Source organism: Erinaceus europaeus, unplaced genomic scaffold (assembly GCF_950295315.1).
Source record: "Erinaceus europaeus unplaced genomic scaffold, mEriEur2.1 scaffold_341, whole genome shotgun sequence".
Taxonomy (NCBI): Eukaryota; Metazoa; Chordata; class Mammalia; order Eulipotyphla; family Erinaceidae; genus Erinaceus; species Erinaceus europaeus.
The window spans coordinates 108,760-129,557 of record NW_026647284.1 but is presented as its reverse complement, the minus strand read 5'-3'; the positions used below and the strand labels follow the sequence as shown (position 1 = coordinate 129,557).

The window sequence follows — 20,798 nt, the reverse complement described above, 5'->3', positions numbered from 1 at the left end:
TAAGGGAATAATCCTGAAACTCTATTGTTTCTCTTCTTTCTTTATTCCTTATTATATACGATGTAACTTCTAGCCCTCCAGACTCCAATTAAGGAAGAGTAAAACAGAAAGACTCAAGCTTAGAAAAAAAAAAAAAAAAAAGCACAATTCAACAGCAATTCACAGCTACTTTTTCCTCAATGTAAATCCTGTACTGTAAAGCATCAGACATGGGAATAGACGACTGGGGTACATGGCAGGCCTGCATGGCGCGGCTTTTTGTGTGTATCCCTAGCACTGGATGCACCAGAGTGCTACTTTGGCTTGTTCCCCCTTTCTCATGTGAAATTCTCACTCTCATTCATAATAAATAAAATGAAACCTTCTCTATAAGCCAAAGACACATCACTAATAATTTTTTAAGCGTGAAGAGACAGCATAATGGCTATGCGAAGGATTTCCATACCTGAAGCAACACAGGTCCAAGGCTCAGTCCCCCACACCACCGTAAGCCAGAGCTGAGCAGTGCTTTGGTGCTTAAAAAGAATTCTTTTTTTAATAGTAACAAAATTTTTAAGAGTATCTGGGCTTTCTCTTTAGGTGAAAAGGGGGTGGGGGCTGGGTGCGACACGCCCAGTGGTGTGTGCGTGTCATCACGTGCGAGACCTGGGCTCAGTCCCTGGTTCCTATTTGCAAGGGGAAGCTTCACAAGTGGAGCAGTGCTGCTATCGTTCCCACCCCACCTCCATTTCTTTTCTTTTTAAAATATTTATTTTCCCTTTGTTGCTCCTGTTGTTTTATTGTTGTAGTTATTATTGTTGTTATTGAGCCTCCTGTCATGAGACAGGAGGGGAAGACAGAGAGGGGGAGAGAAAGACACCTGCAGACCTGCTTCACTGCCTGTGAAGCGAGCCCTGTAGGTGGGGAGACTGGGCTCCGACTGGGCTCAAGCCGGTCCTTACGCCTTGTGCCACGTGCACTTAACCCACTGCGCTACCGCCTGACTCCCCCCACCTCCATATCTGTCAGAAAAGAAGCAACACAAATTTGAGGCTTACCACATGTTTTAAGATATTCCCATATTGTGCAAACTGTAATAATATATAGGAAGCAGAGGCTTGAGGAAACCTGAAGAAAAACGAAACAAACAAAACAACTTATGCAATTAACTGCCACAATGTAAAAGTAAATTATCAGTTTTTGTTGCATGATAACCCCCAATAATACAATAGTGACTATAGTTAATAATAAATTCTATATATAGATGCTAAGAGTTATCACAGGGAAAAAATCTGTGACTACAATAAGATGATAAATATTAGCTACACTTTTTTGTGCTGATCATTTGTCAATGTATAAAAAACTGAAGCATGATGCTACATAACTGAAACTAATGTTAACTGTCAAATATATCTCAAAAAAATAGAAAGGAGAGAAACTAAACAAATACAAAAACTAGACACTACATATGTCTATTGGATCCTGTCAAAAGAGAGAGAGAGAGAGAAGAGAGAAGAGTGCGAAAGAGCACAGGCCAGGAGATGGCAGCACAGTGGATAAAGAAAGCATTTGTGGTCCAGGTGACGCAGTGGCTAAGGCACTAGACTCGCAAGCATGAGGTCCTGAGGTCGATCCCCGGCAGCACATGTACTAAAGTGATGGCTGGTTCTTTCTCTCCTCCTATCTTTCTCATTAATAATTAATTAAAAAAGAAGGGAGCCGGGCTGTAGCGCAGTGGGTTAAGCGCAGGTGGCGCAAAGCACAAGGACCGGCATAAGGATCCCGGTTCGAACCCCGGCTCCCCACCTGCAGGGAAGTCGCTTCACAGGCGGTGAAGCAGGTCTGCAGGTGTCTGTCTTTCTCTCCCCCTCTGTCTTCCCCTCCTCTCTCCATTTCTCTCTGTCCTATCCAACAACAATAATAACTACAACAATAAAACAACAAGGGCAACAAAAGGGAATAAATCAAATAAAATATTTTAAAAAAAGAAAGAAAAACTAATAATCTTTAAAAAAAAAAAAAAAAGAAAAAAAGAAAGCACTGGACTCTCAAGCATGCGAGGTCCCATGTTCAGTCCCCGCCTGCACATGTACCAGGCTGGTGTCTGGCTCTTTCTTCTCTCACCTCCTATCTTTCTTATAAATAAATAAAATCTTAAGAAAAAAATATTAAATTCAAAAAAGATAAATGAATTTTATTTATTTATCACTGGAGAGAGAGAGAGAGAGAGAAATTGAGAGGAAAGGGGGAGATGAAAGACAGACACCACTCGTGAAGCTTCCCTCCTACAGGTGGGGACCAACCAGGGGCTCCAGCCGGGGCCTTGAGCACTGCGGTGCATGTGCTTTGCCCAAAAATAAAGTATGAAGAGCCTTACTGGAATAACTAAAAGTAAGCTGTGGTTAGCTAATAACACTGTACTGTGATGAACAGCATTAGTTTTGACAATTAGAAGAGTAAAAGCTCCCCACTAAGAGGAGGTTCCCGAGCATCCACTTCTGTCTGTGTTAGGGAACCTTCCCGAGCATCCACTTCTTTCTGTCTGTGTTAGGGAACCTTCCCGAGCATCCACTTCTGTCTGTGTTAGGGAACCTTCCCGAGCATCCACTTCTGTCTGTGTTAGGGAACCTTCCCGAGCATCCACTTCTGTCTGTGTTAGGGAACCTTCCCGAGCATCCACTTCTGTCTGTGTTAGGGAACCTTCCCGAGCATCCACTTCCGTCTGTGTTAGGGAACCTCTCGTTGTTCATCTCCCTAAAGCAGCTGTGAAATATATTAGTTTTGGCTCAGTCATTCTCCATCCACACAATTCCACCTCCACCTTGTCTAAAATCTGTTAACCATCATTTTATTAGAAAAAGAACAGGACCAGAGAAGTGATTCTCTATCCAGTGGGCTGCTCTGCCACGTGCGTGATGCAGGTTCAAGTCTGATCCCCACTGCACTAAAGGGTGCTGTGGGTTGGCACTCGCTCCTTCCATCTCAAGGATAAAAGCAAGAAAGGGGCCAGGCTGACAGTGGCAGGCCGGGTGGGGTACGACGCACACTACCGTGCACAAGGACCCACGTTCAAGCCTACAGCCCTGGCCTGCAGGGGGAAGATTCACAAGTGAAGGAAGTCTGTAGATGTCTCTCTCTTCTCTCTATCTCACCTCGTACTTTCCCTTTGTCCTATCTAATTGCTTTTAAAAGGGAGAAATGGTCACTGGAAGTGGTGGATTTGTCCTATTGGCACTGAACTCCAGTGAAAACCCTAGTGACAAAGTTAGGAAAAAAAACATGAAAGACAGAAACCAACCAATCATGAATGTGTACGTATGTTTATCATTCATTCATGAGGACACTGAGAATGTATGTCTGTATAAGTGATATTAAGTGCACTGTAGTTATTAAAAAACAAAGGAAGGGCTGGGCGGTAGCGCAGTGGGTTTAAGCGCATGTGGCACGAAGCATAAGGACCTGCGTTAAGGATCCTGGTTCGAGCCCCCGGCTCCCCACGTGCAGGGGAGTCACTTCACAAGCAGTGAAGCAGGTCTGCAGGTGTCTGTCTTTCTCACCCCCTCTCTGTCCTCCCCTCCTCTCTCCATTTTCTCTCTGTCCTATCCAACAATGGTGACATCAATAATTAAAACACTAAAATAGGGAGTTGGGCGGTAGTGCAGTGGGTCAAGCACACGTGGCGCAAAGCGCAAGGACCGGCATAAGGATCCTGGTTTGAGCCCCGGCTCCCCACCTGCAGGGGAGTCGCTTCACAGGCGGTGAAGCAGGTCTGCAGGTGTCTATCTTCTCTCCCCTTTTCTGTCTTCCCCTCCTCTCTCCATTTCTCTCTGTCCTATCCAACAACAAACGACATCGATAACTACAACAACAATAAAATCAGCAAGGGCACAAAAGGGAAAATAAATGAATATATTTATTAAAAAAAAAAACACTAAAATAATAAGGGCAACAAACGGAATAAATTAACAAATGAATATATTTATTAAAAAACACTAAAAGAACAAGGGCAACAAAAGGAATAAATAAATATTAAAAAACAAAGGAAAGAAATTTAATTGTACCATGTCATCATACATATTGGCTCTACAATACAAATACCTAAAAATTCTGAAATTAAATCTTAAAAGAAACAAATGCATTATCAAAAATTATTTAAAATTTGAATAGCCACATCTCTATAAAATAAAACTAAGTAGTTTTTACTTTCTTCCCTTTCAAATTATATGTGGTTTGACTATTTTACAAAGAAAGATTGTTAATTTTACAATCCAAAAAGCTGGTTTTGCAACTTAAAACCAGGAACCTAAAAAGAAAAAAATTGGAGTCACAATAAAACGAATGAGAAATCCAATACATTAAAGCTGATGTGGAGGCTGAGGAGAGCTCACTCAGCAGAGCACGGACTTACCACAAGATGAGCAGATAAGTGCATCAAACTCTCAACAACTATCAAATATAGACAGGAGGTGTGTGAGGGTATGCTATGAATTCTCTCGTCTTTCTTGCGCGTTTGGTAATTTCATTATAAGGCGCTGGAGAAGCACAATCTTTTAATGCCAGTGATCCAGAAACCTTACCCAAACACAGTCACCCAAGTGTCATCAAGATGATCTTCTGAAGTCAGAGAATCTCCTTGAGTATAAAAAGGATCCAACTGGGCAGGAGACAATGTTGTCTTTCGTGGCTGACCGATGCTTGCTGGACTAAACATACTTTGCCCTACATTAGTACATTTAGTAAAGTCAGTTACTAATATAAACATCTCAGCTTATTTTCAAAGTGCTTATATTAAATGAAAAGGTATACTAAAACTGTGTAATAGCATGAATACTTCAAAACATGCAACTATAATCATTGCTGATTTTATACCACACTAGCACGAAAAGGATTTGCTAGTAACTGGCCACATTTCTAATTTTACAAATGATTTATTATGAATGTGCTACAGGTTTAATTTCTAGGTAGGCCTATACTCTTTAAGGATGTCCAAACCCAAGGACTTCACTGGATTCATCTTTCAAGCCTACCACTCTCATCACGGCAAATGTTCCTTTGAAATACTCTAACTTCACTATTCACAGAACAAACTTAGGTCGCAGGGTGGGGAGACAGCATAACGGTTATGTAAACAGACTCTAATGCCTGGGGCTCTGGGGTCACAGATTCAATCCCCCACACCACCCACCGTAAGTCAGAGCTGAGTAGTGCTCTGGTGAAAAATAAGTACACACAAACTCCAGATCATCTGGATTGAATATGATTCCAATCTTATTTTTCAATATTCCAAAAATACAAACTAGTTCCTCAGATGAAAATAAAGGCTGGGTGGGCAGTGGTACAACTGGTAGAGGGTCAGCACCACCCCCACAACACACACACACACACATATTCTCTCTCTCTCTCTCTCTCTCTCTCTCCCTCTCCCTCTCCCTCTCCCTCTCCCTCTCCCTCATCTCTAATGAAGCTAAAGTTCTAATGGTAAAGAGACAAATATTACTCAGTATGTCAGAAAACAGCATGTCCTAGAAGGTTGGGGGAGAGGGAAGCAAAGACATACGGAATACACACACACACACTCACACACACACACCACACACACACACACCACACACACACGCACACACACTCACACACACACCACACACACACACACACACACACACACACTCACACACACACACTCACACACACACTCACACACACACACACACCACACACACACACACTCACACACACCACACACACCACACACACACGGGAAGAGCGGGAAGAACCAGGTTACAAAGCAAATCTTTTAAGTAACTGATAAGATTTTGGCTTTTATTTCGAATGAGCTGAGAAGTTATTGGAAAGTTCTGAGTGAAGACAGTGTAACAGGGTTAAAATCAAGAAATAATAGGAAGTAGCATTTTACTGAGTATTTCTTGTCACATTACTCCTTACATACTTATTTGTATTGAATTCCAACAGCTCTATAAGGAATAACAGTGGTTGCACTTAAGCTGAAAGGCCTAGTGACAGTTAAGTAGTATCTAGAGCGGTTGTGTTTTCAATATAGACAACTCAAATTCAAATGAGCTCTTAATATGATCTACTTAACACTTCTATCCACTATCCCAATAGTTACACAAGGGTGGTTAGAAACCTTTGGCTACGGAGGTCAGGTGGTAGGTTAGCACGTTAAGCGCAGGAAAGCGCAGGGACCGGCATAAGGATCCCGGTTCGGGCCCCCGGCTCCCCACCTGCAGGGGAGTCGCTTCCCAGGCGGTGAAGCAGGTCTGCAGGTGTCTGTCTTTCTCTCCCCCTCTCTGTCTTCCCCTCCTCTCTCCATTTCTCTCTGTCCTATCCAACAATGACAACGTCAATAACAATTAACTACAACAACAATTTTTAAAAAGGTAACAAAAGGGAAAATAAATATTAAAAAAAGGACAAGAAACCTTGTGCTACAAAGGCCCTCTCATGAGATCAGTGAAGTCCAACTATTTTCACGGCTTAAGGTTTCACTGGCCTTCTCATTTTCACTCCCTCTTAAGTGTGCAACGGACTTTTCCGGAGGCTACGTGATATGATTCGACCGCTTCAGACTGAATACAGATGAAGATATGAAAATTCAGCTGTATTTTATACCAGACAGTAAGAGTCGACGATGTAAAATACTGTGGTCCAGGAGTGGCACAGTGATAAGTCACTGAACTCTCAAGCATGAGGTCCTGAGTTCAATCCCCGGCAGACATGTACCAGAATGATGTCTGGTTCTTTCTCTCTCCTCCCATCTTTCTCATAAATAAAATGAAAAATATTTTTAAATGTAAAATACTGTCACCCTTGGCATGAGTATCTTCTCTTTTAGAAGTCATATTTTTAGGAGTCAGGCAGTGGCACAACATAATGGTTGTGCCTCAAACTTTCCTATCTGAGGGCCCCAAATTCCCAGAAGTGACTCCTGGAACCATAAGCCAGAGTTGAGCAGGGTTCTGGTCGGCCAGTCAGCGCTCCCGCACACACATCGCTTTCTGTGTGTGTATGTTTCACATTAAGACATTCTGGGCGGAAGGTAGATGTAGCATAATGGTTATGCAAACAGACTCTCATGCCTGAGGCTCTAAAGGCCCAGGTTCAATCCCCCACACCACCGTAAGCCAGAGCTGAACGGTGCTCTGGTTAAAAAAAATAAAAGTAAAAATATTCTGAATGAATGAATGGAAACCGTCAGCTCTGGGAGGCAAAAAAGTACATTAAACAGAACTTTAAAAGAACTTTAAGCCATAGCCAAAGTACGATAGATATCTGAAATGGGGTTAAAGTGAAATAGTATCTTAACAAGAACTCTATCAGAAGTACAAGTTTATCAATTCATTATTTACTACAAAGATATAACTAATGCATAAAAGATACTAAGGAGTATCAGTATAAAATCTGAAGTCTGGATTATTCTAATTTCTATGTTCTGTATTAACATTAAGTACAACTTGTTACGCTAGCTACCTCATGTAATATCTCAAGCAAAAAAAAAAGTCATAATGAGACAACCATTATGACCCTGAAAAAAAAAATTAAGTCTCAAATGAATACACAATCTAATTTTTGCCCTGTCAACTACTCTAAAAAAAATAATTACTTATACATAATCTAAAACTATTTACATAACTTTAGCATAATTGCTCTCCACCTTGCTAATGTTTAATTGCTCCACTGATTTTACTTCCTTTCAATCAGATTTCTGGCACCCACATGCTGCTATGCTCTATAAACTGAAAATAAAGTCTGTCTATCCAGCCACATCCAACTGAACCGTAGGATGCCTCGGTAAGTCACTACTCACGATATTTCCTACGGTCAGATTAAAGTAAGAGGCAAAAGACCCTACTACTCTCTATCAAAATCTCCTCAATTACAGAACAAATGTGACTAGTTCAAATCACATCACTAGTCAAAATTAAAACGAGACAAGAGTGGTAAATTTTTTTTTAAATATTTATTTTATTTATTTATTCCCTTTTGTTGCCCTTGTTGTTTTATTGTTGTAGTTATTATTGTTGTCGTTGTTTGATAGGACAGAGAGAAATGGAGAGAGATGGGGAAGACAGAGAGGAGGAGAGAAAGACAGACACCTGCAGACCTGCTTCACCGCCTGTGAAGCGACTCCCCTGCAGGTGGGGAGCCGGGGGCTCAAACCGGGATCCTTGCACTTTGCACCATGTGCGCTTAACCCGCTGCACTACAGCCCGACTCCCAAGAGTGGTAAATTTTAAACAGACAAATGGCATATGAAACTGGAAAAGAGAACAAGCAGTGTTCTGTTACTTTCTTACAGTGAAACAGAGAGACAATCTGTCAGTAAGAATTCAGCCTCGGGGCTGGGAGGTGATGTACTGGGCTCAGGGTACTATGTGCACACAGTACAGAGCGCAAGGACCCATGCAAAGATCCTGGTTCGAGCCCCCAGCTCCCCACCTGCAGCGGGGTCGATTCTCAAGCAGTCAAGCAGGTCTGCAGGTGTCTGTCCTTCTCTCCCCCGTCTTCCCTCCCTCTCTGTCCTATTAAAAAAAAAAAAAAAAGCTTCCAGAAGCAGCAGATTCATAGTGCAGGCATCAAGCCCCAGAAATAACCCTGAAGGCAAAAAATAAGTAAAAATCAAAAATCAAAAAAATTAATTAAAAAAAAAGATTCTATAAGGACTGTCAACATCCATTAGAGAACTGAGAACAAAAATACCCTTTTCTGGACATCAAGACCTAAGCATCAAGTCCACTAACCTCTTGATGGAGAAGGTGCCAGCATAAGAAAGTTAAAATTCACACTTTCTTTGAGATTTTTATTAAGACCTACAGAAATAAGAAAAAGCAAGCTCTTTTGTTCGCAGGTTTCGGCAAAAAAAAAAAAAAAAAAAAAAAAAAGGCTGTAAGTGAAGAGTCTGTTTTTCCTGTTCATTTTCAAGTCAATTCCTTCTCTATTTCTTGCTTTTTACTTTTCTACAGATTAAATATAATGTTTTCCATGTATGCCTCATTAGGGACTTTCTTTACGCAAATCCCTTAAACTCAAGTAGAAGCAGCAGCGGCTCCCAGTGGCTGACTTATGTTACACGTATCCTCCCATCAGTAGTCATTCTCATATATGATTTCTAAAACTACAGGCAGCTCACAGAAACTGCGATATTAAGATAAAGGATATCTCACTAACCTTAAATCTGCACAAACAGCTCTGAACAAACTATAGTAGAAATCTAGACTTGGGGGTCTGGTCAAGCCTCTGGTCCCCATCTGGAGGGGGAAAGCTTTGTAAGCGGTGAAGCAGGGCTACAGGCATCTCTCTGTCTTTTGTCTTTCTGACTATCTCCCCCTTGCCTCTCGATTTCTGGCTGTCTCTAATAAACATACTAAAAAAAAACGAGGCTTAAAACGAATAATGCCTGGGTTAAGCGCACATGGCACGAAGCATGAGGACTGGCATAAGGGTCCCAGTTCGAGCCCCCGGCTCCCCACCTGCAGGGGAGTCACTTCACAGGCGGTGAAGCAGGTCTGCAGGTGTCTTTCTCTCCCCCTCTCTGTCTTCCCTTCCTCTCTATCTGATGGTGTAGTTGTTCTATCTAACAACTACACCATCAATCACAACAATTAATAACTATAACAAGGGCAACAAAAGGGAAAATAAACAAAAAAGAAGAATGCCAATAAAGGCTGCATAAAGAAAAATAGATCTGAAAGATCAAAAGATCTGACTTGTCCCTGGAAAGGGCCCCCCAGTCAGAGTGCTTGGTACATTTATTTCCCTTTATAGAATCACGGTCTTGGTTAGTTTCAAGCACACTGCTTGCTGCAAATTTCTTTCATTCCTATTTCCCCCTGCTGTTCCTCTCTCTCCCTTCTCTCCTAGCTTTCCGTCTCACCTCTATGGCAGGATAGCCTCCTACCAGGCCCCTGACTTCTACCCTTGCCCTCACTCCAATGTTTTCTCATCACAGACTTACTGCTCTACCTTTTCTGGATAAAGATCACCTGACAAGTTCATACAAGGATCTGCACTACTTCTCTGACCAGACCTCACAGTCCAGGCTCTTTTCATTTCTGGCCACTTGGGCATTTTACACCTGTGTGATTTCACTACTCTGCAAGACTTTCTTCCCTTAGTATCCGAGAGACCACGGTACAGAACTCCCGTGTGGCCACTCGAGGCTCAGACCAACCTGGCAGAACACAGTATGTGCAAGGCTGGTGTGGAAGCCCCACCTGCGGGAGGAAGCTTCACAAGCAGTGCTGCAGGCATCTCCCTTCCTCCCTATCTCTCCCTGTCCCTATGGGGGACGGGGCAATGACAGACACCGAGCCTAAGTGATAGCCAAGGTGGGGAAAGGTGCGCACTGAGCACAGTCTGTGCCAATGCCAATGCCAATGCCTCAGCTAGAGTACTTTTCCTCAGCTCCCTTACGCTTCTGAATGTCACTTTCCCTATTACTACAGAGTAAGCACAAGGGCCCCTAGATAGGTCCGAATGTCTAATCTGAGAGCAAAGCAAGATGAAGGGTGCACATGGAACGAAAGCTGCTAATCAGCTACCCAGAAAGTAGGGAGAATTATCTTGGCTAATTCAGGATTCAGTACTAGCCTCCTTGAAAAAGACCGTGGGACATGTGACTACAGAATCAGCAGAGATAGTTACTGGCTTCTAAAATGGAGGAGGGGCAGCACAGGAAAGAAAACTGTGACATCCTCTGGAAAAAAGGCAAGAAAACATTCTCCTCTGGTCTCCGCAGATAAGTACAGCCTAACAGAGCCTTGATTTTGGCTCGCTGAGACTCAGAGTAATTCCTCTAGGACTACAGAATTAATACTACGCCTATATTGTTAAATCACTTTTGAAGTCAGCAGGAATTTGTTATGACAGCAATAGAAAACTAGCGATACTGTCTGTCCTGTTTAAAAGCGCAGGTCAATAGCCCTGACTCTTCCCTTTCCTGTTTAATTCTACCCCCAGCCACCCCCTCACCCCTCAATGTATTAGCTTTTAAGAAACTTTCTTCTTCCTAAATTCTTTGAAGTGCAAGCTTCAAAAGGAAAAGCTTATCTATTTTGTTTAGTTCCCCAACGGTGTAGCTGGTAAGGTGCTTAAATATTTGCTCAATGAACAAGTGACAGATTATAAATATGAGTATGTAAAAAGGCGTACTAACGATGCTGATAAAACTACCACTCATGAAGCTTTTCCCCTGCAAGTGGGAACCGGGGACTTGAACCTAGGTCCTTGTGCACTATAGCATGAGCAGTTAACCAAGTGTGGCACCACCTGGCCCCAGTTTTTCGTTTTGTTTTCTAGAGCTTTACTCAATTCTGGCTTATGATGATGCAGGGGACTGAACCTGAAACTTTGGAGTCTCAGCACAAAAGTCTTTTCACAAAAGCATTATACTATCTTCCCCACCCTTAATTAACTGTGTTTTTGGCGGTCTGCTTTGTTTGTTTTCTGCCAAAACACTGCATAGCTCTGGTTTATGGCGTTGCAGGGAATTGATTCTGGGGGCTTCAAGCCTCAAACATGAAAGTCTTTGTATAACCATTATGCCATCCCCCAACCTGTTTTTAGTAACATAGGAGATACTTTTAAGTATGTATCTCTCAAGGCCTTGAATAGAACACCATCTTATGTAATAAGTTAATTAATATATAAAAGTATTTCCTTCCTAAAGGATGTTACTAACGTAGTGAGACTCTCCAAAGCTGAAATACAAAAAACTGTTTAAGTGGAGGCAACTACTGACACAGGTACTTCACAGTATCTTCATTCAAAAGGTGTAGTCTTGGGAGTCGGGCAGTAGCGCAGCGGGTTAAGCGCAGGTGGTGCAAAGTGCAAGAACTGGCGTAAGGATATGGGTTCAAGCCCCTGGTTCCCCTCCTGCAGGGGAGTCGCTTCACAAGCAGTGAAGCAGGTCTGCAGGTGTCTTTCTCTCTCCCTCTCTGTCTTCCCCTATTCTCTCCATTTCTCTGTCCTATCCAACATCAATAACTACAACAATAAAATAAGGGCAACAAAAGAGAATAAATAAATAAATTTACAGTCAACAATATTAAAAAAAAAGCGTAGTCTTCATTGTAAAAAGGAACTGCTCACCTGTTCCAGGAGTAGTTGTCATAACTCCAACAAGAGGGCTCTGCATTACTGAAATGTTTGGCTATACACACACACACACAAAAAAAAAAAAGATAAAAGAAAGAAAAGTGTTAAAGTGAAAATGTGAAGTTGCAAGTGTTGAAAGGTTTCATTCAGCAGACAGCTAAATATATACCAAGTACCGCAGATGCCTTTAATGAGATCACAATCTAAGAGTTTGCTCTTTTTTATTTCAAGTAGAGTAGTATTTTTTAAGATTTTATTTATGTATTTATTTATGAAGAAGATAGGAAAGAGAAAGAACCAGACATCACTCTGGCACACGTGCTGCTGGGACTGAACTCAGGACCTCACGCTTGAAAGTCCAATGCTTTATCCACTGTGCCACCTCCCAGGACCACAGTTGAGTAGTACTGAATATGATAGTTAAGTAGCATTAGTATGCTAGATCTTCTAGCACATGACTTTGTACTCAAAATAAGTTACACTTGATAAAAATGACATTATTTTGGGGTCAGGCAGTGGCATACTTGGTCAAGCGCGCACATTACAGTGCACAAGGATCCAGGTTCAAGCCCCTGGCTCCACCTGCAGGGGGAAAGCTTCATAAGTGGTGAAGCAGGGCTGCATGTGTCTCTCTGTCTCTCTCCCTCTCTATCTTCCCCTCTCAATTTCTCTGTCTCTATACAATAATAAATAAATAAAATGACATTTTTTAATAGAAAATTATCTTTTAGTTCCTATGGAGCATTATTTAAAATAGCAGAATAGCAGACCTACTGTCTATGACCAGACCAGCCTAAATATTCCGGGTCTGAAATAACATAAATAATAATGGTTCTTCAAATCACAATGTTCACATGGAAAAGAAAAATATGGCAAAGTTCCATCTTTAAAAAATATTTGCAAGCCATAGAATACAATAGATTCACATCAGATTATACAATGAAGATAGCAAACCTTAGGTGGCCAGCTGGTAGTGCACCTGGTTAAGTGCAACCAATACAACGCGCAAGGACCCAGGTTCGAGCCCCCAGTCCCTAACTGCAGGGCGAAAGCTTTATAGGTTGCTACAGGTCTCTCTCTCTCTCTCCACCACCCCCTCCCCCTTGATTTCTAGCTGTCTCTAGCCAATAAATAAAGATAATAAAAAAAAATTTTTTTTTTTTAAGATAGCAAACCTTCAGCAGGGGGAAAGAGCATAGTGGCTATCCAGAGACTTTCATGCCTAAAGCTCCAAAGTCTCGTAAGCCAAAACTGAACACTATCTGATAAAGAGAAAAAAGAAAAAAGGGGGGGGGGGGAAGACAGCAAACGTCTACTAGTATAAAGTTGCAAGTGGGAAAATTATCAATCCTAGTTCCTCTAAATGAGCAAAATGAAAGTGGTTCAAGGGAGTCAGGGGGTAGTGCAGTGGGTTAAGCACACGTGGCGTGAAACGCAAGGACCAGGGTAAGGATCCCGGTTCGAGCCCCCGGCTCCCCACCTGCAGGGGAGTCGCTTCCCAGGCGGTGAAGCAGGTCTGCAGGTGTCTGTCTTTCTCTCCCCCCTCTGTCTTCCCCTCCTCTCTCCGTTTCTCTCTGTCCTAGCCAACGACAACATCAATAACAACAACAATAAAAAAATGGCAACAAAAAGGAAAATAAATATAAAAAAAAACAAACGCAAGTGGTTCAAGTCTTCATAATCAAGGACAACAGCAGCGCCCCGTCAAGGATGGCCACTGCATCCACCCAAGGAAACAGCTCCTGCTGCTACCCAGGTGTCGTTCTCTCTCTCTCTCTCTCTCTCGAGCGCCTGCATCACCACCTCGTCATTCCCGGCAGACACTTCCTCTTCCCTCTTTCTACTAGAGACAGAGAGAAACAGGAAGAGGGGCAGGAGAGAGAGAGCGCAGAACACCTGCAGCCCACTTGAGAGGCTTCACCCTGAGCCTGCGCCCAGGTCCTGGTGCGTGGCCATGTCTATGCACGCACTCCAGTGCGTGACACTGCCTGGCCCAAAAACACATCTTAAAAAATGGCGGGGGGAGGGCAGGCAGGACCTGGTTGAGTGCACATTACCATGCACAAGGACATGGGTTCAAGCCTTCACTCTCCACCTGCAGGGGAAAAATTCACAAGTGGTGAAGCAGTGCTGCGGGTCTGCTTCTCTCCTCCTCCCCTCGACTGCTCTGTCCCTATGCAATAACAAATAATTTTTTAAATTTTTTCTTTTAAATACTTATTTATTTTCTCTTTTGTTTTCGTTTTATTGTTGTAGTCATTATTGTTGTTATTAATATTGTTGTTGGCTAGGACAGAGAGAAATGGAGAGGAGGAGGAGGAGAAGGCAGAGAGGGGGAGAGAAAGACAGACACCTGCAGACCTGCTTCACCGCCTGTGACTCAAACCCCCTGCAGATGGGGAGCTGGGGGCTCAAACCGGGATCCTTATGCCATCCTTGCGCTTTGTGCCACCTGCACTTAACCTGCTGTGCTAGTGCCCGACTCCTAACAAATAAATTTTTTTTTAAATATTTTTTTAAAAAAAGAATGAGAATAGATAAATTCCTTCTCTAACTTAATACCTAGGGTTCTCTTCCTAGCAAATAACTAAGTAGACCCAGGAACTCTGGCTATTTATATTTAATAACTATACCTATACCTATTGAAAGAATGTTAGGAGAGATTTAAAAAAAATGACGGATTGACTTCTGTTTACTTGAGAGAGGTTAAGCAAAATTTCACAACATTCTCTAAAAACTATGGCCTAAAAGGTTTTTTAAATCATTTGCAGGGAACCGGGTGGTGGCGTACCTGGTTGAGAACACATGTCATAATGCACAAGGATCCAAGTTCGAGCCCCTTGTCCCCACCTGCAGGGGGAAAGCTTTGCAAGTGAAGCAGGGATGCAGGGTGTCTCTGTTTCTCTTCCTCTCTATCTCCCCCTTCCCTCTCAATTTCTGACTGTCTCTATCCAATAACTAAAAATAATAATAAAATCTTTCAGCCATGTGTATATAGCAATAAATGTAATGTGTCATCGGAGTCTAATAAGCAAGCATAAATGTCTAAGCCAGTGACTCATCAGTCTCACCACCCTTTCCCTCAACTGCGTGTGACTTAACATTAAGGAAATGCTGATTCACGGGCCTGTCGTCACATTAAGTGCTTTTCCATGTTTTTCACAACCTGTTTTGAAAGCATGGCCCCAGGGTCTCCTACACACACTTAGCCACCATTGACCTTTCCTGGGTCAATTTTCTCATTTATCTGCAAATACTCTTAAACTTTTCAACAGAATTCTAAACCAGGTTTAGGGAATGGTATGAAACATTTCTCCAAACTTCGTATGTCCTACTAATCCTCACAATGATGGCAGGAGAGAACATGTGTAGCCATAAAAAGTAACAATTACTCAAGCTCTGTGTCCCAGCTTCCTCAGTTCATAATGGAACTCAGAGTAGCTACCTCACAGATTCACTGGGAGAACAAACTGAGGAAACATGAGCAGCAGCATGATCAGGACCTTGATAAATATCAGATGTTCTAACTCCTAGCAGCACCTCCAAACAGAGAGCTTCTACCTTGCTTCAGAGGGCAAAGTGCACGACTTGCAAAACTTGAGTTCCTAGGTTCAATCTCTGGCACGGAATACAGCTACAGCACTGCTCAGGACTCTCTCTCAGTAAATACATCTTGAAAATAGATCAGGGGAGTCGGGCTGTAGCGCAGCGGGATAAGCGCAGGTGGCGCAAAGCACAAGGACCGGCATAAGGATGCCGGTTCGAACCCCGGCTCCCCACCTGCAGGGGAGTCGCTTCACAGGCGGTGAAGCAGGTCTGCAGGTGTCTATCTTTCTCTCCTCCTCTCTGTCTTCCCCTCCTCTCTCCATTTCTCTTTGTCCTATCCAACAACGACAACAACAATAATAACTACAACAATAAAACAAGGGCAACAAAAGGGAATAAATAAATAAAATAAATATAAAAAAAAATTTTTTAAAAAAGAAAGAAAATAGATCAGAACTTGTTCATCAATCAAACCTCAGCACCTCTAATCAGAATACCTATACTAAAAATAAAAAGATATTTAAAAAAAATTATTAGCAGGCCTACGTCTATGGCCAGACCACCCTAATTATTCTGGGTCTGAAATAAAATAAATGATAATCATTCTTCAAACCACAATGTTCACATGGAAAATTAAAATATGGCAAAAAGTCCCATATACAAGGAACATACTAAGCCGTCAACTCTTAATTATGCAGGAGACAGCACTCTAAGTAAGTAAGAAAACATTTTTTTCTGGAAGATTTTTTGTCTTATACTAATAAAACCATTTCTAAAACACAGATGTCAAATCACAAAACGCCGATTCAAGTGGTACCAGGCAGGACTGTCCTAACACTGGGGGAGCAGCAGTGCTGTGGTGTCTCTCCCCGTCTCTCGGACGAAGTCATGCCAGCAGCAAAGAAATGGCACATGCACAGGACCTCTGCTCCACGAGGCGGCAGGCGGGGAAGCTACTGCTGTGGGGAGACGGCCCAGTTTGGCAAGACCACCAATTCGCATGCCAGCGGTGGCAGGTTCGACCCTGAGGCCAGCACTAAATAGCTCAGTCCCCTCATTTCTCCTCTCCTCCATCATTAGCCCTCTCATAGTAAATAAATCATTCAACAGCTGAAATTTATTGAAAGCAAGCAATCATTAAAATTGTGAACCACAAGGATCTGTGTATCACCTGTCTTCTTGAAGTTAAAGGTGTTGAGCCGAGTGCTGGGCTGGAAATGTCGTCATATATGCTTCTGACTGGTGGAGCTCCGCTTTTATCCTTATGTGCGGGGACAACTGGCTGTGGTGGTGAGCCACCTGTAGCAATGTACCAAAACAGAGCTTGCTAAGAAAAAGAAACTCCCGCTCACCTCTAGTTTTTATTGATGTATTTATTCCCTTCTATTGCCCTTGTTTTCTTCTTTTCTTTTCTTTCTTGTTTTGTTATTGGATAGAGACAGAGAGAAATGGAGAGAGAAGGGGGAGACAGAGAGGAAGAGAGACAGAGACAGCTGCAGACCTGCTTCACCGCCTGTAAAGCGACTCCCCTGCAGGTGGGGAGCCGGGGGCTCGAACAGGGATCCTTACGCCGGTCCTTGTGCTTGCGCTTTGCACCATGTGCGTTTAACCCGCTGCATTACCGCACGACTCCCCATTTCTGTTTTTTTTTAATACTGACTTAAATCCTAGTCTCCTAGAGCTGCCCAAACTTTAATACAAGAAAGAGTCGCAGGGCAATCTCATGGAAAAAGCTCAGATTCTGACTTGGAGAACATGAAGTGGAGCCTCAGGTTATGAATTTCTGACGAGGCCCAAAGCGATGCCAATGCTGGTGACCCACAGACTGCACTGTGAGAAAAGGCTCCAGAGTAAGCAGACATCTGACCTTTTAGAAAACACGTTTATAGCAAAAGTAAAGGCAAGAAAAGAAAAATGTAACAAAATAAACTGCATGAAACTAAAACATTTCTGCACAGCTAACGGAACTATCAAAAGTGAAAGAGCAACCAAAGGAATAGGAAAAAAGAAATAATAATAGCTGCAGGCCATACATTAGATAACAAATAAGGGCCGAAATATTCAAAGAGCTCATCCAACTCAGTATCAAAATAACAAGTGCCCCAGTCACGGCCAGCAGCAATCACATCCCCAAGAGCATATGCCTCTCACGTTGTCTCCAGAACACAGGAGGTGGCACAAGAAATGACTGATGCAGAGACCCGATTCCTACCTCACGGATGTGAATGCCCAGCGTACTATAAAAGCACCATCTCCAGACTGATACCATCTTTAACTATTTTAAGGAATCCACCTACCTGCAAGTACAGGTGAGCGCATTTCCATCACTCCAACTGCAGGGCCACTAATTGATCGTGGCTGTGGAGTCGCAGGAGCTGGCAAGTCCCCCATTAAAAATCCAGGTAAGAACTGGGCATTAACACCTGGTTTTGGAGATGTGGGTGAACCTAGCATCATTGGTTCAGATCCTAAATCCATGAAATAAAAAAGTAAAGACTTCAATGTTATATACTGCAAAAAGACACAAGAATCTAGCATAAATTAAGAATTTATTTAAATACAGAATTTAGTTTAAATTCATTCACAAATAAAATACTTCTAGAAAAAAAATAAAATATTTTCTATTACTAATATTAACTAACATTGCTTTGTCTCTATATAATTTCACAAGCTTAAGAACAAAGACTATTGTTTAGTTTATTCTTTATGAAATAAACCTAAATGCAAACATAATAATTTCTTTCCAGTACTGCACCAAAGTAAAAGACTCTTGGGTGGGTGTGTGTGTGTGTGTGTGTGTGTGTGTGTGTGTGTGTTCCTGAAACATGAAGACAGAGGAGGACCTAGTGGAGGTTGAACTGCTATGTGCAAAACTAGGAGATGTTATGCATGTACAAATTAATTGTATTTTACTGTCAAATGTAAACCATTAATCCCCCAATGAAGAAATTAAAACAATGATAATAATTTTCTATTTTGTTTCCATCAGCTTCTACTATGTAACAACCAAATGGACAGGACTTACACCAAGGTCTAGCAAATCAAACACAAGGGTTTAGCTTGTTATATTCCAATTTTTTTTTCATCGCTATACACAAAATTTTAAACTTTTTTGTTAAAAGTATAAGAAACCTGGGGGTCGGGCGGTGGCGCAGCGGGTTAAGCGCATGTGGCACAAAGCACAGGAACCCGCGTAAGGATCCCGGTTCGAGCCCCCGGCTCCCCACCTGCAGGGGGGTCGCTTCACAGGCGGTGAAGCAGGTCTGCAGGTGTCTGTCTTTCTCTCCCCCCTCTCTGTCTTCCCCTCCTCTCTCCATTTCTCTCTGTCCTATCCAACAACGACAACAATAACTACAGCAATAAAACAAGGGCAACTAAAGGGAATAAATAAATAAATAAATTTTAAAAATTAAAAAAACGACAGCTGTGTGGTCCGGGAGGCAGCGCAGTGGCTACAGCACTGGACTCTCAAGCATGAGGTCCCGGGTTCAATCCCCGGCAGCACATGGACCACAGTGATGTCTGGTTCTTTCTTTCTCTCTCTCCTCCTATCTTTCTCATTAATACATAAATAAAATCTTAAAAAAGTAATAAAAATAAATAAATACTGGAATCGGCGTATTGCACCAACGTAAAAGACTCGGATACAGGGGATGACAAGAGGACCTAGTGGGAAATGCTATGCGTGTACAAACGGTCGTATTTACTGTGGAATGTAAAACATTAATTCCCCAATAAAGAAATTTTAAAAGAGAGAGAGAGAGAGAGAGTTGCTGGCGATGTTCAGGTCTCCTGTTAGCTCGTGAGGGAGGTTTCCAAACCTCTCAGCAAGACTCCTTAAGAAAATCATGGAAGTGGTGTTTTTTTTTCCCCCTTTATTGGGGGTGGGTGGGGGGAAGACTAATGGTCCGCAGCCCACAGTCGCTGGTACCTGTGTGACATCCCCCCGTTTCCCGCCTAGCGATTCCTCCCCCTCGAGGTCCCCCTTCTGCCGTCGGGATCCAGGACCTGAACCCTCTTCCCGGATGTTTTTTTCTTGTAATTCATGGGGTTGTGCGGGGAGGTTGGGGGGTGGAGGTGGGGAAAAAGCCGCGTAACTGGGGGCGTCGGGCGGTGGCGCAGCGGGTTAAGCGCAGGGACCGGCCCAAGGATCCCGGTTCGAGCCCCCGGCTCCCCACCTGCAGGGGAGTCGCTTCCCAGGCGGGGAAGCAGGTCTGCAGGTGTCTGTCTGTCTCTCCCCCTTCTCTCTTCATTTCTCTCTGTCCTATCCAACAACGATGACGGCATCAATAACAACAACAAGGGCAACAAAAGGGAAAATAAATACTTAAAAAAAAAAAATTGTTTAAAGACAGCGTAATGGTTACAGGCAACAACACAACGACAACTTCCAGCCCTGAGACGTGCACCCCAAGTCCCAGCAGGTTCGATTCCCCGCACCACCATTAAGCCAGGGCTGGAGGGCGATCTGGTATTACAACAGTAACAGCAGCAGCAATAGCGAAGATATTAACAGTGATAACTAGACAACACCGCCAACAGTAACAGTAATGCTAACAACAAGATGCACATCGGGGTTTCTCTGTTGTTTTTTTCTCGTCCCCATAGGGTGGCTCGCACACCGGCCGCCGTCCCCAGACGAAGGCGGCGGGTCTCCCCGTCACCTGCTCCCCGGAATGCGGACGACCGTCTCGGGAGCGGGGAGCCGCGGCCCCCCGCCCCCCTCCGCCCGGACCCGGGTTCGAGTCCCGCCCGGCGCCCCGAGTCTCCGGTGTGGGCGGCTCTGCCCCCGGCCGCGGGTGTAGACACGCAACTCGCCTGTGTCACCGCCGGCCGCGGCCGCAACAATGGGGCCCCGCCAGCCGCCGGGGCGACCCCGGCTCCCCGCCACCTCCGCGCCGGGAGGACGCATCACAGAGCCGGCGGGCTCCGCGGCTCCCCGCGCCCGTGTCCACACAACCACACGCACTTCGCTCACTCACCTAACGTCAGCGCCTGGGGTTCCACCGCGAAGGCGGCCATCGCAGCAGCCACCCAGCCGCGCACCTCCCCAAATTTCAAAAATGGCGGAAATTCTCCCGACGGCCGGAGCCGCGTGACCTCTGGAGCGACGTCACTTCCGGACATGCGCCGTCCGGCACCTGGCAGGCGCGGAGGCC

General features: G+C 43.6%; 1 protein-coding gene across 1 annotated transcript; it reads right to left on the bottom strand.

The window, feature by feature from the left end:
- Nucleotides 1–985: 985 nt before the first annotated feature.
- On the bottom strand, nucleotides 986–20,754 carry LOC103121976 (nucleoporin NUP35). Its single transcript, XM_060183902.1, has 6 exons — nucleotides 20,622–20,754; nucleotides 17,937–18,107; nucleotides 16,811–16,938; nucleotides 12,088–12,148; nucleotides 4,557–4,698; nucleotides 986–1,107 (listed from the first exon to the last, which is right to left on the bottom strand). The coding sequence occupies exons 1-6, from the start codon at nucleotides 20,659–20,661 to the stop codon at nucleotides 1,005–1,007; spliced, it is 645 nt and encodes a 214-aa protein (XP_060039885.1). The 5' UTR covers nucleotides 20,662–20,754; the 3' UTR covers nucleotides 986–1,004.
- Nucleotides 20,755–20,798: the final 44 nt, after the last annotated feature.